At 38.1% G+C, this 16,258-nt stretch overlaps 1 protein-coding gene across 1 annotated transcript in view; it reads left to right on the plus strand.

Annotated features, from left to right (window-relative positions):
- The first annotated feature begins 296 nt into the window (after positions 1-296).
- Positions 297-16,258, plus strand: part of LOC124215801 (uncharacterized) — a 45,429-nt gene continuing 29,467 nt past the window's right edge. The window contains exon 1 of the mRNA XM_046619545.2: positions 297-1,990. Within this exon, the coding sequence (XP_046475501.1) occupies positions 1,411-1,990 (580 nt within the window). The 5' untranslated portion in view covers positions 297-1,410. The remainder of the gene's footprint in view (positions 1,991-16,258) is intronic.

Consider the following 16,258-nt stretch of genomic DNA (forward strand, 5'->3'; position numbering starts at 1 on the left):
AGATGAGAGGGGTCATATGGAAATGCAGAAAAGTCGGTGTATAAGTGAATCGAAACGCAATGATTAGCAGGAATGCGGTTCATCGTCTCGCCAACTCGGAATCCCCCCGAGTCAGCGACGCAATCAATAATCTAGCCGTCTGCCGCTTCACCAAAAACTCGGCGCGGCCCTCGGTCTGGGTAAAAGAAAGGCTCGCGGTTATCTGTCGAGCGGACAAGCGTCTGCCGTCCGTTTAGTTCGAGGCGCCTCCGTAGTTCGTCGCTAGCGACACGGTGGAGTCGGCGTTGTCACGCGTTCCCTCGGCTTTCGATACTCCAGTCGGTTTCGGCCGCTCGGAGTCGACTCCGGTGCGTTGCTCGAGTGACTGGCCTGGATTCGGCAGTGTGCAACGACGGGTTGCCAGGTCTGGGAGTAGTTCCCTGGGACGTCGTTTGACAGCTGCTCATGTCAGCTCCTCCGTTCAGGCTAACCGAGTGCATTTGAGAACGTGTATAATAATGAGAATCGCGTCGCTTTTACGGCGGCGCTTGTCTTACCATTAAACAGTACGCCCACGCCGGTCAGAGAGGATAGATCGATATGCGACGTTTCGAAGGTGGAATAGGATGGTGTTTGTTCGTTATGGCGGAATGCGGGTCTTCGTGAAGGAAATCTGTCGCGATTTTCACGCGCCTAATATAATAATAACAGAACGATCGCGGATCGTAATTAAACGCCAAATAATGCGACGGAAAAAAGTTATTTACACATATTCGCATTGTTGAAAACGGCGTCTCGTCGTTTCTTGTTGATATTCAAAGATTCTTTACTCGTTACACGAATCGCAATTATTAATTATCGAGTAATTAGTTTTCTCTACTCACTTTATTCTTCCTACGTAAAGATTATCCACGTTGCCATGTACAAATAAAAAGAAAATAAAAAAATAACGTGTTTTTTTTTCCCTCAATTAAAAACATGTAACGACAATAACAACACGCTCAAAATCCCGTGACGATAATGAATATCGCTAAACACACGATTTGAATTCATACCGACTACTTACAGTCAATCGTCGAACAGAAGGAAGAAGAACAAAAAACACTACCGTCGTTAAAATCATTGTTATTGTTGTTCTCACGCAATATCGGATAATGCATGTTTACGTTATTGCATAATTTTACACACGGTTAAAAAGCGTACACGCGAATGGCCGAGTACGAGTGAGAAAAACCGAAGGTTACATACCAATACATGATCATCCTCTGTAGAAGCGAGGAAGTTCGCAGGTGAGCGGCAAAGCTAGTGTGCCGTTAAAAGCGAAGGGTGATTTAAACGGAGTTATATAAGAGAGGTGGAAGAAGAGGAATAGGGATAAGTGATTCCTGGAGCTGAGAAAATAATTAAAAAAAGAAAAAAAAAAAAACAACAATGAAAGAACACTGCAGCGATCCGTCGTCAGATATGCCGAAGGGAAAGGGTTCCTCGCTCAAGTCGCTGAAATCCCTGCTGAAAAAACCCGGCCAGACAAAACCGAAGGGTCAGAAAAATCGCGTGGTGATAAACGAGAAGCTCAACGAATTCTTCGCAGCGGATTATATAATCCTTATCAAGGAGGAATGCTGCGCCGATTACGAGGAGGAGTGCGACTGCTGCTGCCAGGAACACGAGATGATAAGGCTGGGGAACTGCAAGGAGTGCAGGGCCGAGCTGAACCTCCAATTCGCGGGGGGCGGCCGTCCTCTCGATACCGATTCTGCCGGGGGTCAGGAACAACTGTTCGCCAACGTTGACGGCCTCGAGGAGGTCGAAGCCAGGGCCGCGATCGAGGGACCCCCCAGGAGTCGACAGGTCCAAAAACAACATCAGCGCCAGCAGGAAACCCTCAGTCCCCCCGAGGGATACAAGGACGTTTGCGATGAGGGAGAATCGGACGAGGTCGATCATCACCTACCTCCTCACCCCATTTGCGCCGAGTGTAATTACTATCATCAACAGACTGCGGAGACAGGTGAGCAAATTTTCTCTCAAAACGTACATCCTCTCATCCTCCTTAATTTTACTCCTAGGGCGCTAACGGTTCTTTTTTTTTTTTTTTTTTAGGGGCGGGGGGATTCATTTTCCCGGGATATCCTAAGAATTGCGATCCCTCGATGGTTTTTTTTTTTTTTTTTGCTATCATTGTCAAATGTTGTTACAACTCTGCAGGTTTTTTTTTCCTTTTCTCACCGAATGCCATGGTTTGGTCAATTTTGTAGTTTTGAAATTGTTAATAATGTTTCCATTTTATATTTTTTGACTCGTATTGTGCAAAAGAAGCAAATAATATAAACGTGTCTAGGAAAATTGTGATATTGTACGAATTAAATCTCTGAGATAATTAATAGTATAAATTTTAATCAGTGAAAATCTACTAATACAAATTTGGAGAGTAAATAATGGCTACAATTGATATACATCCTGTTGGGTTCTTGGAGAACTTGGAAAAGTTAACGGCACGAAAGATTGAACAAAACTGCAGGGTGCTCGTTCGTCTGAAAAATTTGAAAAGATTCTGAGATATAACGGCGTTCAGGGAGATTTAGCATATACTTGCAATTGTTAGAAATCTTGCGGAATGTGATGTGCGATGCGATCTCTAAATTCATCAATCCTCATTAACAATTCAAACTAGCTGTTTTTAAATTTTCTCGCCCGATTATCAACTTTTACTTATATGAAGAATGACGAGGATTGTATTCGTTACTTATGTGGAAATGTATGCTTAGGAACTAGTCTTGATTTATTTATATGTATTTTTATGCGTACTTGTAACGAGGTTGAAGTTAGTGACGTTATCGTAACGAAATATTGGAAAAAAATCACTATTTTCTTATCTTGATAATGATTTTGAAGGAACTAAGATTGGGAAATATGAGTATGTATTGTTTTATTACGGTTTACTGAATTTCAAACAGTTCCAAAATCGCTGAGTTACGGTTTTTCTCAGCACGAATCGTTACGGTAACGTTACTAACTTCAACATCATTACTTACGACCTTTCGTTTTTCATTAGCGAAGTATTCAATTCCAACGTCACTTGAGGTCTTTTGTGTCTTACCTTTATTTTGGCTATTTTAAGTGCTCCAAAAATGCTGAAAAATTTTATACATGTTTTTTGAAGCGTCTAGTCGAAGATCCAAAAGTTTGTTCACTTAGTTACTTATTTGGGAGAAAGCCGCGCGCCTTCTAGTTTACGAAATATACACATAACGAGAAATCACGCGAGCGCGAAAAACTCCGTGTGACAGGCTAAAGGTTAAAAATACGACAAAAGTATTGCGGTATGCGATATGTCGTTTAGAAGCATAAGACATCAAATTGCGTGGCTACCACGCCGTTATTACGCAGATTCATTTAATGACATCGAACCTATGGTTGATTTTGCAAAAAATATCATGCGTAGGTATGTTATGCTTTGCTAAACATGTATGAAACTAACTTATGAACTAAATCCTAAAGTTTTAAAATAACGATTAGGCATATCTCCCAGAAATGAATAATCGTATTACAACGTTTACATCCGAATTTCAAGATCAAATAACAAAAAAAAAAAAATCAGAACGTCTTTAAAGGCAGTGCGTACATACATACATATCTCATTAATCAACCCTAGTAGGTCACACCTCAGTAGAATCGCATAACGGTCACACAGTGTGAAATTCACCCCCAAACGTGACATTTTTATTAAAACCAACGAGTTTTAATAATCTGAAAGAAAAAAATCCAGGCATTGTTTAAGGATCGCGGAAAAAGGTCTCTCAGTTTTCACAACCAGAAATGGATAGTTTAAATATTGTATAAAACACCGTCAAAGTAAAAGAAAGTGTCAAAAATGTCGAAACAAAAGGTCTTTATTTCGCACGAAGAATACCGCCAGGGGACCCATTTCCAGGACCAAGCTACTATACGAGGAGTTTGAAAAATGTTTCGTGTTAAAATTCATCCCCAGTGACCTATCAGGGTGAACACACGATGTTGCGCAACTCGACCGAATCATATACCATTACAAGTATTATCTCGATACCAAATCCACGCACCTTCATAAACTATTACTTTTCAAATTCGATCAAGATTGCGGATATATCTGAAATTATTCACGAGGCAAGAAACCATTCATCGAGAAGATTAACCTCCCTTACAACGCATACCTGCGATAGTTTCGTCTCTGATCGTGAGTGTATTGTGCGAGTTTGGTCCCCGAGGGATGTCCTCACGGACGCACACGCGCGTGCATATGTCTCTGTCGGTAGTAACATATGAGGAGCATTAGGTTTTCGTGCGTGGGAAACCCCGGTTGTGCAACGCGTATCGAGTTAACGCTACCATTATCTCTGGCGATACATACGCGTATATGTATATACATGCATATGTATATGTATACATGTATGCGCATATGCACGTACACTCTTCTCCGTTTTACGCTACCTGGTATCGCCCACTTTCTTCACCCCGACTGCACCCATACGGGAGGGTTGTTGAACATAGATGCACCTTATACCCGTCATGCGGGACGACGTCCGCCCTCGTTCCTCTCCTTCCGTGACCGTGCGTGTAATCGAAAGACACGTGCGTGCACCGAGCACTACCTGCTAACTATACTGTTTCGAGTCGAAGGAAATTTGCCAAAAACCCGCGTATCGTGACAGGGATTCATTCACGTACCTTCCTAATGTTTACGTAGAGTTTTAGAGTAGAGTTGAAAGAGGAGGGTATTTTTTTTTTCCTCCCTAAGCGGACGAAGGAAAGCCTCCTCTTTTTTCACACTCTGGCTGTATGTAGCTAGTTTCTTCCGTGCAGAAATGTGCCAAAAATATATCCGTTTACGTGCCAAGGTAAACTTTTTACCGGAAAGTCTTGCACCTAATCTTCTTCGGTTGGGGTTGGCCGTCTTAAAATTTTATGCACACACACACACACACATATATATATATATATATATATATATATATATATATATGTATATATATATATATATATGCATATAGCGAGGAAAAATTTTCAGTTCATTTACTATGTTTTTTTGCGGCACTTATTGTATGTGATATACCTACACCAACGGCTATAACGTTGTATATTTTCGTCAAAGAATTTTACTGCGGTTAAGGAAGAAGATGGCGAAAAGGGGATGTGGGGGAGTTAGGAATTTCATTGCGGCACGACGCGGTAAGTGCCGAGCCAATTTCATGAAAATTCTCACTAGGTTCGTGCACAGAAGTGCCTCGCCTCCCACCATCCTCTCTTCTCTTCTCTAACTAGAAGCAGCTTCGCGTTTGAAATACGAGCTTGAGTTTGAGCCAAGTGCGTGAAATGCGAATATAGGTATATATAATAAATTTTTTTCTTCTTCTTCTTTCACTAATCTTCAATGAGTTATGCTCAACCGCGAAAGCTATACCGAAACTTCTTTCTTGGTACGCCAGGCGTTTTACTTAATTATATATGTAATATACAATATACATATACATATATGTATATATATATTCATGGATACGCAATATATTTCAGTTTTAGAAAGAAGAAAATAAAAAAAAAAAAGAAAAATAATGTTACACTTTCAGTTTTTCTTCCCTGTTACCACCGTCAATTTACCCGTATAAACCTACCTACCTATCGCGTTATTCGTTTCGGGATGAATATACACTGTATAATGGGAAGCCCGTGTACCGTATTCGCTGAAACTCGCACAATCTTTTCGCGAGACGTGATTTTTCAAACGCCTTTGCTGAGTAGGCGTAGAAAACCTGCCTATAGAAAAAGAAAAGGGGAAGAAACATTGGAAGCAGAAGGATAAAACTAAAGATCGCTTATACAACGGACAGACACTTGTTAAATAAATGAAAGAAAATATTCAGACACACACACACACACACACACACACATATATATATTATAATTAGTTAACCATTAATTTATGGATAAATAATTTTTTCAAATGACAATATCATTTATATTGCGGATAAATAAAATATTTTACATAATATAAACAAAATTTTCATTTTTTGTAGTAAAAATTTTGCACCCCTCGGATTATTACCGTGCATAATGTGCAGGTGAAAAATTTCGAATGGTTTACAATATTGCTATTCGCAATAGTGCGATTTCAAATAAATGGCAGAAATATCCGTCGCCATATCTACCCTCCACCTCCTCCCGCTCTTTTTTCCTTCTTTCTCCAGATTTTACGTTATACTTGCGGTTTTATATTCTCGCCGGCTCCCGTTTCCCTTCCGCCTCTCCTTCTCTCCCTCCGGCTCTACCTCTCTCTCTCTCTCTCTCGATCTCTCTCTCCAAGGACGCGTTTCACTCACCGTCACCTCGCTAGTATTCTCCACTTCCTTTTCCTCTTCCTCTCCGAGGCCTCAGTCGATTTCCCTCTCCGCAACTTCCTTGTAGAATCGCAACACGTTATTTAGAATACTATTGGTTAACCCTTTGAGTCTAAGTGGTATGTATTCTTGCCACCTATTTTATATATATATATTTTTTTTTCTGTATATTTAGAGAACACTTGGACATATTTCTTTGCGGTTTTTTCTTTATGTTTGATATTTCTGATAATATACTAACAAGTTTCAATACTCGAGTAGAATTATTGCGGTATAATGCAAATTATTATTGTTAGAAGCAAATTGATTGAATAAAATGGTGAATATTGTAGGAATAATTTATTTTCGATATTGTTATCCCTTTACACGTATACATGTTTTACATAAATCATAAGTTTTTGGGGTAGCTGATTACGAATCTGAAATCAGATTTTCGAAATTCAGTATGGCCAATCCAATCATCGACCTCGAAAACTCCTGCATCGAGTTTTTTGATCGTATTCGATGAAAATTGAAATTTTCGGCTGCCATATTGGATACGCCATTTTGAATTTTCGTAATCTAATTTCAGATACGTAATCAGCGACCCGAAAACCACAGAATATTATCTTGTGGTAAAAGTTGACTTAGCAAAATAATGTGCGATTCAAAGGGTTAAATGGCAGTGAATCTCGTTTAGGAATTGTCGCAACAATTGTTTTGTTGATATACCTATGTATATAAGCACATGCGAAATTTGCAGGTTATATTATGATATCCTACGTTGCTTTGGCAAAATTCAAATACAGCTTATCGGCAAACACTACACACTATAAGTTTAGGATGCAGTGATTGACAGAGAGAGAGAGAAAAAGAGATTAATAAATAAATGGGTATATCCTAAATCCTCAAATGACCATTTCGAAAAATTTTCTTACTCTTATAATATCTGATTAGATTAAAGACAATATACAATAAACTGGTGACGCGACGGTGAACATTACCTTTGAAAGTAAATTTTTATACACATGTTATATTTATATACTCTGCATCGCTTGACTTGCTTCTTTTAAAAAACGTGCGGAGAGCGTTCGACAAATTTTGACAAACGGTTCGCCATAACATGTCAGCTCTTGTCGCATCGTTTAAATTGAGACGCGTAACATTTCGGATTACGTTGTTACATAGCGTATAAAATACGGTAAGCCGATTTGTCACGATTTTCGGCAATACGTATATCCTGTTATAATTGCCTCGCCTACCGGCCATGGAAGAAAGGGGGAGGGGAGGGGGGATATTACCGTCGATTTTATAACATCTCACTGATAGCTATATGTGTGTATATATATATATATATATATATATATATATAATATAGAGGGTGTTTATAGCCGTGTGAGTGTAAAATGCAATTTGCTTTTGCAACTGATAACGGGAATTGGATCTTTCTCGTGGATATTAACAAATGACGAATGCGATATTACGTAAATATGAAATTAATTAATTACAAAAATTGAGGTCGAGTTATTATACGCGTTTCAAACGTGAGTTGCTGCAGGCGTGAAACGCGTGCTTCGGGGGAAAATTCAGATTGGTTTAAAGGGATTGGAGGCATTAATAGCATGCCGCATAACGTGTTAATGTTATATCTGCATATAGATTGCGTTTATACGCGGCCTAGTTCTTATTCAGAAGAATTTTCGCTGTACGAATTTAATGAGACACTTTTATTTTACTTTTTTAATCATTTTGGCATTGTTAAATATTAATTTATACAACATTGCACCCGCGTTGATTGTGATTAAGAAATAAAAGTATTCATCCTACGATTGAAAAAAAAAAAACAGAAAATGTATGAAATTTAAGTATGAATATGTATGAATATTAAGTTTAGTTCGTGGAAAATAGTATATCCTCGATAACATGAACTATCATTGAATGAAATTGAACAAATAGTCTGGTGGGTTTTAAACCATTTTCACGCAATTTGAAACGATGGATAGATGAGATTATCAAAGTTCTTCTCTCACAACTACATTATTTTCTATTTTTCTACATATTTTCAAAGAGATCTTCGTACAGCTTACGAATATGTGTAAATTTAATAAATATTCAATGTACAACTATCTGCGTGATGAAATTAATGAATAGTATCGAATTTTGGTCAACCAACCGTCGCGTCGTCTTTAAATTTTTTGTTCCAACCTTCTACTTTTTCTCCTCGAGATCTGTGATACACCGCGAATGAAATAGCAAGGGTCCTCCTCACAGTCCTCAGCAGCTGCTTATTCATCTTTGTTTATCTACCGGGCCGCTGGCGTACGATCATATTTTCAATTACTTCGCCTTATAGACGCGGTTTCTGGTCGGTGAACAGGATCGACCCCCGGGATCGAGGGATCCGACGATCGTACATTACTCTCATCTCGCGCGCTTATCCCCCATCCCTGTATACATATAATATCTGGCGTTTGTCTCGATCGTCGAGAACCTTTCTTATCTAACGAGAGGCGAAAGAAAGAGATAAAGGAAAAGAGGAATAAGAAGAACGGAAGGCAATAATAAAAACGAAAAATGATAATGCTTTATATAAGATTTTAGCGGCATGCTGGTAATGAAAAAACGGATAATCTGTATTTATAAATTTATATTGATGATACCGTTTATTTTTTAATATATCTCCAATACGTGTGACGAATAAATTTTACCAAAACTTTACATTTCACGATATTTGATGAAAAAATTTTCCGTAGAATTCCGTTGGCTTATTGTGTATTATTTGCCTATAAATTACCTAAAATATTATTGATAGCGTGGGCGTGACTGCCAATTTTTTTTCAAACTAAATGTGCAATTAAAAAATTTAAGATCTGTTCGTCTAACGAAATAATTAGTTCGACTATTGAAATCAACTAAATGTTTTGTTAGAACCAACAGATTTTGAATTGAATTAAATAAACATTCATTTCGCCGCCCGTGAACGCACATTTAGTTGATTCGACGACTTAGTGTACACTGAGAGAAATTTTTAGTTCCTTAGTTCCTGCTCAGTCCTTAACTATTTTCATTTTTTACCACAATCGAGAAATATAGTTCCAGGTAGAAAATGAAAATTAGTTTTCTAGCCATTACCAGAAAGTCTAGTATCCGTTACTATTCTTTCTCATTACGATCATTGTTGCTATATTTTCACGCGACTGTTGCGAAAATTTAACGCTTCTGCAACGATAAATTGAGGTTAAAGCCTTGTTGAACTAAAAAAGTAGAGTAAACCTCAGAAACTGATTTCGCGTTGCAATTACCAAAAAAGGATCGATAATAGCGCAAAATGGTTACGTCCACCGCGTTTCTTGTAATCCCAACAATATTCAAACAGTTTTTTTAACGATACCTGTTTTACTGAATTTTTCTAGTTACTGTAACAATATTAATTAGCGATATTAAACAACCAGCCTGGGGGCCGTTCGAGTATTAGTTGACGCATTTTTTGCATATTTTTGCATCCCACCCTTAGTGATAACGATTGGTAACGTTTGCTTGTTTTGCCCACTGCTGTTTCTTAAGGTTAGCTAACGCTTTTTCAAAAGCTTATTGGAAAATCGATTCATTACCTGGGATTGGCAGAAATTCCATTTATAGTCAAATCCTGACCTACAACACGTATAAGACACATGCATGCAGTATTACATAACAAAAAATCACAATCTAGGTCGTGTCGTGGAATATTCATCTCCTCGTGTTTTTTTTCTTTCTCTAAGTATAAAGTTTTCGCTCGATTTTTAATTTTGGATACATCATCACAAAACTTTGTAGTATATATTCATTATTTTTAGCTCGAATGATATATTGTAACACGGTGTAAATTGCTTTTTCTTTAATATTGTTTCCATATCGTACAACATTAGTACATATATGTGTGTATAAATTTATTCGGTCAAAGTTCTTCCGGGCTTCCCTACAAAAACGATAAACGCAAACGACACTTTAGTGTATATCAAGAAGTATATAACACGAGTTTGTATTTCGTTTTAGCTAAATAATACGTTATATATGTACAACACATGTTACTAAATTATGTAACTTATGTATAAAGGGATGAAAAATTTTCACACACGTGCATCGATATTTGTGAAAATTTCAATGTATCTTTATGTTGTGTTGGGTAAAAACGGATTGTTTACCACGCACCCGTCATGCGTCATGCGTGTAAATTACACACATACCATATATATCGTCGACCAGTTATTTTATCTCTTCGTTCGACTTAATTGTTAATTAACGTCGGTGCTAACGCGGTTCTAAATGTAACCTGCGTTGTCCGAATTATATGTTGTTGACGTAACCGCGTAAAATTTATATCCTTCATCATCCGAACGCACTGTACTTTTATTAATCAATATATACATGTTATACGGATAAAAATTGCAGTTTATAATATACAATATTGATGAAAATTCGTGAGAAACTATAACTTAATCGACAAATGAAAATATCTCGGCCCCGCAATCGCCATTTCCATTTTATAATATACAATACATGAACAGCGTTTAATCGCTGCAGTGCGATTTTGGAACAGTGCGTATAATCGTAAATTATGTTTACACGAGCTGCACGCTGGTTTGAATTATACGCATAGTTATATTATATAATGCAGGTTATAGTTGAAACACAATCGTCACGTTGCACTTACACTGTATCATGTAATCCTCTCTTGCACTGCGGGATCACTGACGTATCTATGCAACAAGGTATGTACACCGTATTATCGAGCTGTAAGAACGACGACGTTAATTCCTGATGGGGCTTCGTATTATGTACAACGATAGGTATATATATATATATATATATATATATATTGGTTCGGGAAGTCCTTCCTCCTTTACTCGCCACACGGAAACCGGGTTCTGTTTCCCTGTGAAATGAAGAAGAACGTATGAAATAATAAAAGCACCAAAAGAAAATAAGAATAAATCGTTTCTATTTAATTCAAGAAATGCACGGTTAAGAAAGAAAATTTCACTTCGTATTACACTGAGAGAAATTTTTAGTTACGGTTACCGCTCAGTCCTCGACTGTTTTCATTTTTAACCACAATCGAAAAATATAGTTTTAGGTAATTTTAACTTACAATTAGGTATAATATAAATTTCTCCACAGTGCATACGCGTAAGTAGGCATAAGTACGATATGGACGGAGTCGAGTTTTTGCATTAATCTGAGGCTACATCCCGTATAGGTAATAACGCCCTGCAGCCATGCCTTAGTCTAGCCTCTACACCGTATATCTACAACCTCTCGCTTTACCTCGTTCGAAATATCGCCGAAAGTAAACCGCCTCGTCGTCGACAAAAACGCCAGACGGGCTCTCGCCCGAAACTCGAGACGTTACGGTAGGTCTACGAAAGAGTCCAGGTCCAGCCACTAGCCGAGTATGCTCGTCTATGGCTTATTTCCTCCGTCCTCCGTCTGACGTACATACTACATTGTCACATACATGTATATTACAACTTCTAGATATACGTATGGTATCTGTTTCCTCTTTCTACATATATGTATATGAAAATGTAACCCCGAAAGGAATATTCAATTAAGGTCAACAGACTTTTCGAACGTATGAAACTGACACCGATCTTTGGTTAAAAGTTTTGCGTGTGATCGAGTATTAATGTCGGTACGGAAAAATATAAATTTCTTTTCTTTTTATATCTTATTCTTGTTTTTTTTTTTTTTTTTTTTTCATAGGTACGTACACGTAAGGAAATATTGACCGAACGTGTCACGAATTTTGTGCGAAGTTACGTGTAATACTAAATGATTTTTAGGCGAAGGTATGATGCGCCGTTTTTATCACGTTTTTACTTTATTTTGTGGCGAGGCGAGGCGAGGCGAGGCGGTAACAAATAGCCGTGATTAATTTTGATAAAATTTGTATACCTAAATTTTGCGTAAAGAAGGGGAAAATTTTTTTAACTCGATGCGAATTAGACGAGCGTATAGGTAGATTATTCAGTTTGTGAGATATGAGTACAAGTCTGTTTTAAATAACAAGTTCCAATGAATCGTAAAGAGGGGAAAAAAAACAGAATAAAAAAAAAAAAAAAAAAAGTATGAGCGGCGCCAAATTCTTGATCGAAAAACGAAACAAGGACTGAAACATTTTTACGCTGGATATTTTTATTATTCTACCGATAAATTTTCGTGCTCTTATTAGAAGCGTTTAAAATCATTGGAATTTCTTTTGTTTTTCATTTTTCTCTTCATTTAATTCACAATTTGCTTGTATACTTTCCAAACGAAACATCCATCACCGCCATCTCATCACCGGGCTGAAGATCCGTTGTATTTTACAAAAAAAAAAAATTCACCGTGTACGAAAATTTCATGAAAATTAATACAGTGATATCGCTAATCGAGCGATTGCTTAGAAAAAAAGTTTTCCTTCTCGTTTTCTTTTTTTATCGAGACGTTCTGTAAACCGTTTCCCCTGTTTTTTTTTTTCCCCCCTCTTTATTTAACATTTCTTTCGTTATCGTACGACGTACTAAAAGAGGGGAATAAAATAAAAAATCCTGCGGGTCACGGTCAGGTCGGAATGGCCTGGAACGTTCCGTATAAACTGTCATAATGTCGCGGCATCGCGCACGTAAATTCCGCACTCTTCGAAGCCTAGAGAGAGAGAGAGAGAGAGAGAGAGAGAGAGAGAGAGAGAGAGAGAGAGAGAGAGAGAGAGAGAGAGAGATAGAGAGGATCTGCTCGCGCCTTGCGGAGACTCTCTCCGTCTCTCTCTCTCTCTTTCTCTCTCTCTCTCTCTCTCTCTCTCTCTCTCCGTCTCTGACTCACTCGAATCGGATATTTCTCACGCACGCACTCGCTCGCTAGCGGTTTATAGTTCGCAAGCTCGCGCTTGCGCTACAATATTGAACTTGAAAGCCGTGTCCGAGAGGCGAGACCGCCTCTCCTACTCGCGGCAGCTCCAGCTTCTTCTTCTCGCCCAGTTCGATTCCTCCGCCTCCCCCCTCCACCCCATCCGCCGCCACCTTTCCTCTCATCCTCTCGATACTCTCTCAGCCTGTTTGTTAGTAAGTATCCCCCGGATGAATGGACGGACCGACGACGAGTTCGTATTCTTACAAGTCCCCCGTGCGCCGGTCCACTTTTCGTACTAGCGAGTCGATATAGCCGCCTCTCCTCGATTACTATAACCTTTCTCAACGTACAGTGGCCCTGGTACTCCTCCTCCCCCCCCCCCCCCCCCCCCCCCCTCTATCCTTCGTCGTATGCGTGCCAGAAAGGCTTGCTTGTCATGGCGGAGGGCGGTGGAGGGGGAAAGGCGGGGGGGGGGGGATCTTCGAATAATGGAGGGAACGCTGCTATTTATGGATTTTCTATAACACGAAACTCAAATTTCGGACCAACTTTTTTGTTAACTGCAAGAGAGATGCAGGATGTTAAATTCGAGTGCTGTTTTATAATTGAACGAACCTGTTACGAATTATAATTGAGAGAGTATAGTCAACTATAGCTAAATTGTTTTTAATAATGTGAGCAATGTGAGAAAAGTTTATACATATACTGCGTATATGTTTAAACTAGATGTAATCTCGGATAGTGATAATGTCGACGTTCAATCTTCAAAACTAGATATTTTGGCATGATGTTTAAAAGATGAAAAGTTTCGAGATGTACGTTATTGATATTTGAAATGGTAGAAACGTCGAAAGTCTTTTATTGCAAGTGTTTTATTAAACATTGGGTTGGCGAATATATTCGCTAGGTTTTTGCTATGTCAGACCGAAGCAAAAACCGAGCACGATCTTTTCGGTAAACCAATATTTCGATGCTTTTTAATATTTGAGCGATTAGATATGTATAATATGGTTTTCGCCTATTCTCTGTGCTGTGCTTTCAATTCAAAGCCCGGATTCTAGTCAGACGCATGTTCGTGTCGCATTATATACCTATACGTATCGCGGATTTCAAGATTATCCAAATTTCAAAGGCCTGAGACCGACGGAATTACACACTGGATTTTGTACATCATACAATTAGAGCCCACAAAGACGTCTGAGAATCGTATAACAATAATGATAACAACAACATTGACAATCATGAATTCTGGTGTACAGAATCAAATGTGTCGAATGCAAATTAATTATTTATCAATATAGTTTATGAGAAAATTGTATAATCTGCATGAAGATTTGACCTGCTATGCGAAATATATAATTGTTATTTAAGTTTATTTTGAATTAAAGTTTACACTGGTGTTGATTTTATTTTCTTACGTATTTTTTCAACTACGTAACGAAATAACGGCACAGTTAATCCAAACTTTGAATGAAATACGTAGAATCTAGTTAGGTAGGTAAAAAATACCTATATTATCATGTACAACCCGGATGAAAAATAATTTTTAACGATGAGATAAAGTTTTTCTCTGAATTTTGCGAACAATACATATATATACCGTATTGACGAATACCGAAGTTTGGCATTTACCGATAACGAACTAGCATATTACGTAGGTATGTACGATATAATACCTATACCTACGCGATTGTGGAATCCGTTGCGCATAAATTCTCGGAGTTCCTGCCAGTTTCGAAGCTTAAATTATACGATGCAAGTTGAAGTAGGTAAAATTGACGAATCGATTTTCTCGAGTTACAAAGCTGGATGCGGAATTCCACCTTCGTCGAATTATAAACGGGAAGCTTCGATCGTTATTGTCATCGCGATCCTGGGATGTGATACGTAAAATTTGTTCATGAATTTTCGCGACAAAGATAATAATTTGAAGTTACATGTATGAGAGTTGGTTTTGAAAAAAAAAAATTGTTTTCTTGCTTCTGCGTACGATTGTAACAGCGATATCGTTCGGCTCTCTAAATATATATTGACAGTCTTGACATCGTAACGACAACGCTGCGATGTATCGACTTAAAATGAACCGTAAATTATATAACCTTTCAAGAATACACGTACAGGCGGTTTGTAATAAAGACCGTAGCCGTGGTGGGTGGTTAAATTGAAGTTCGATAAAATAGGGATATTGAGCAGGAAATTCGAATTTCATATTTATGGAACCTCTATTATAATACCCACGTAAAAGGAAATCCAGATCACCAAGTGTGTGTGTATGTGAGAGAGATTCCATACAAGAACCTAAACGGCTTCGCGATTTTCCATGCCTCCTATATATGTACCTATATGCACGTGTAGGTATATTATAGGAAAAGTCTGCTATGTATCGTTTGGTGTAAATCTCGTTTGTTTTACTTGATGGTTGGAATTAATTAGTGACCGAGGCTTTGATGCCACGTCGGTAAAGGTATAAATTAATCTTCCAACTTAGCTGGAGGCTGAATGGCTGGATGCCTGGAGTATTCTGTCACTGCTGTCGGAATTGAGTCTATATTCACAGTTAAACGTGTAACCTACGTTATACACGAGTACGTGCATACCTGCATACACCTTGGATAATTTCTGATCATTGCATACGGCTTAATTTTCGATAGTATCGTAGTATGACTTGATATATTTGTCAAGGTATCACATATTTGCAAAAACGGTAGAACGAAGTTATAGATACTCTGTATAACGATGGAAAGACAAATTTCTTCTTCGTTGGTTCTGTAAACAAACATATGAGGTATTCCGTATTCTTTAAATACGGTGTAGAGTGTACAAGGACGTCTTTCATCGAGTTTTAGATTTTTATTGCTCACGAAAATACGAAAACCCATTTATCGAATCAATAGCCCCAATCTATTGGTTTCGAATTTATTTCATTAATTCTTTGTCAAAAACGAATATTTCGATACACACATGCAATTGGGTAAAAAATATAAATTTACATCTCATTTGCTTTCTTTACTTTTGCGCTTTTCGTTTGGAAGTCACAAGCGAAACAAGTTATTGAAAAGTGAGGA

The sequence above is a fragment of the Neodiprion pinetum genome, chromosome 4 (assembly GCF_021155775.2).
Source record: "Neodiprion pinetum isolate iyNeoPine1 chromosome 4, iyNeoPine1.2, whole genome shotgun sequence".
Lineage (NCBI taxonomy): Eukaryota > Metazoa > Arthropoda > Insecta > Hymenoptera > Diprionidae > Neodiprion > Neodiprion pinetum.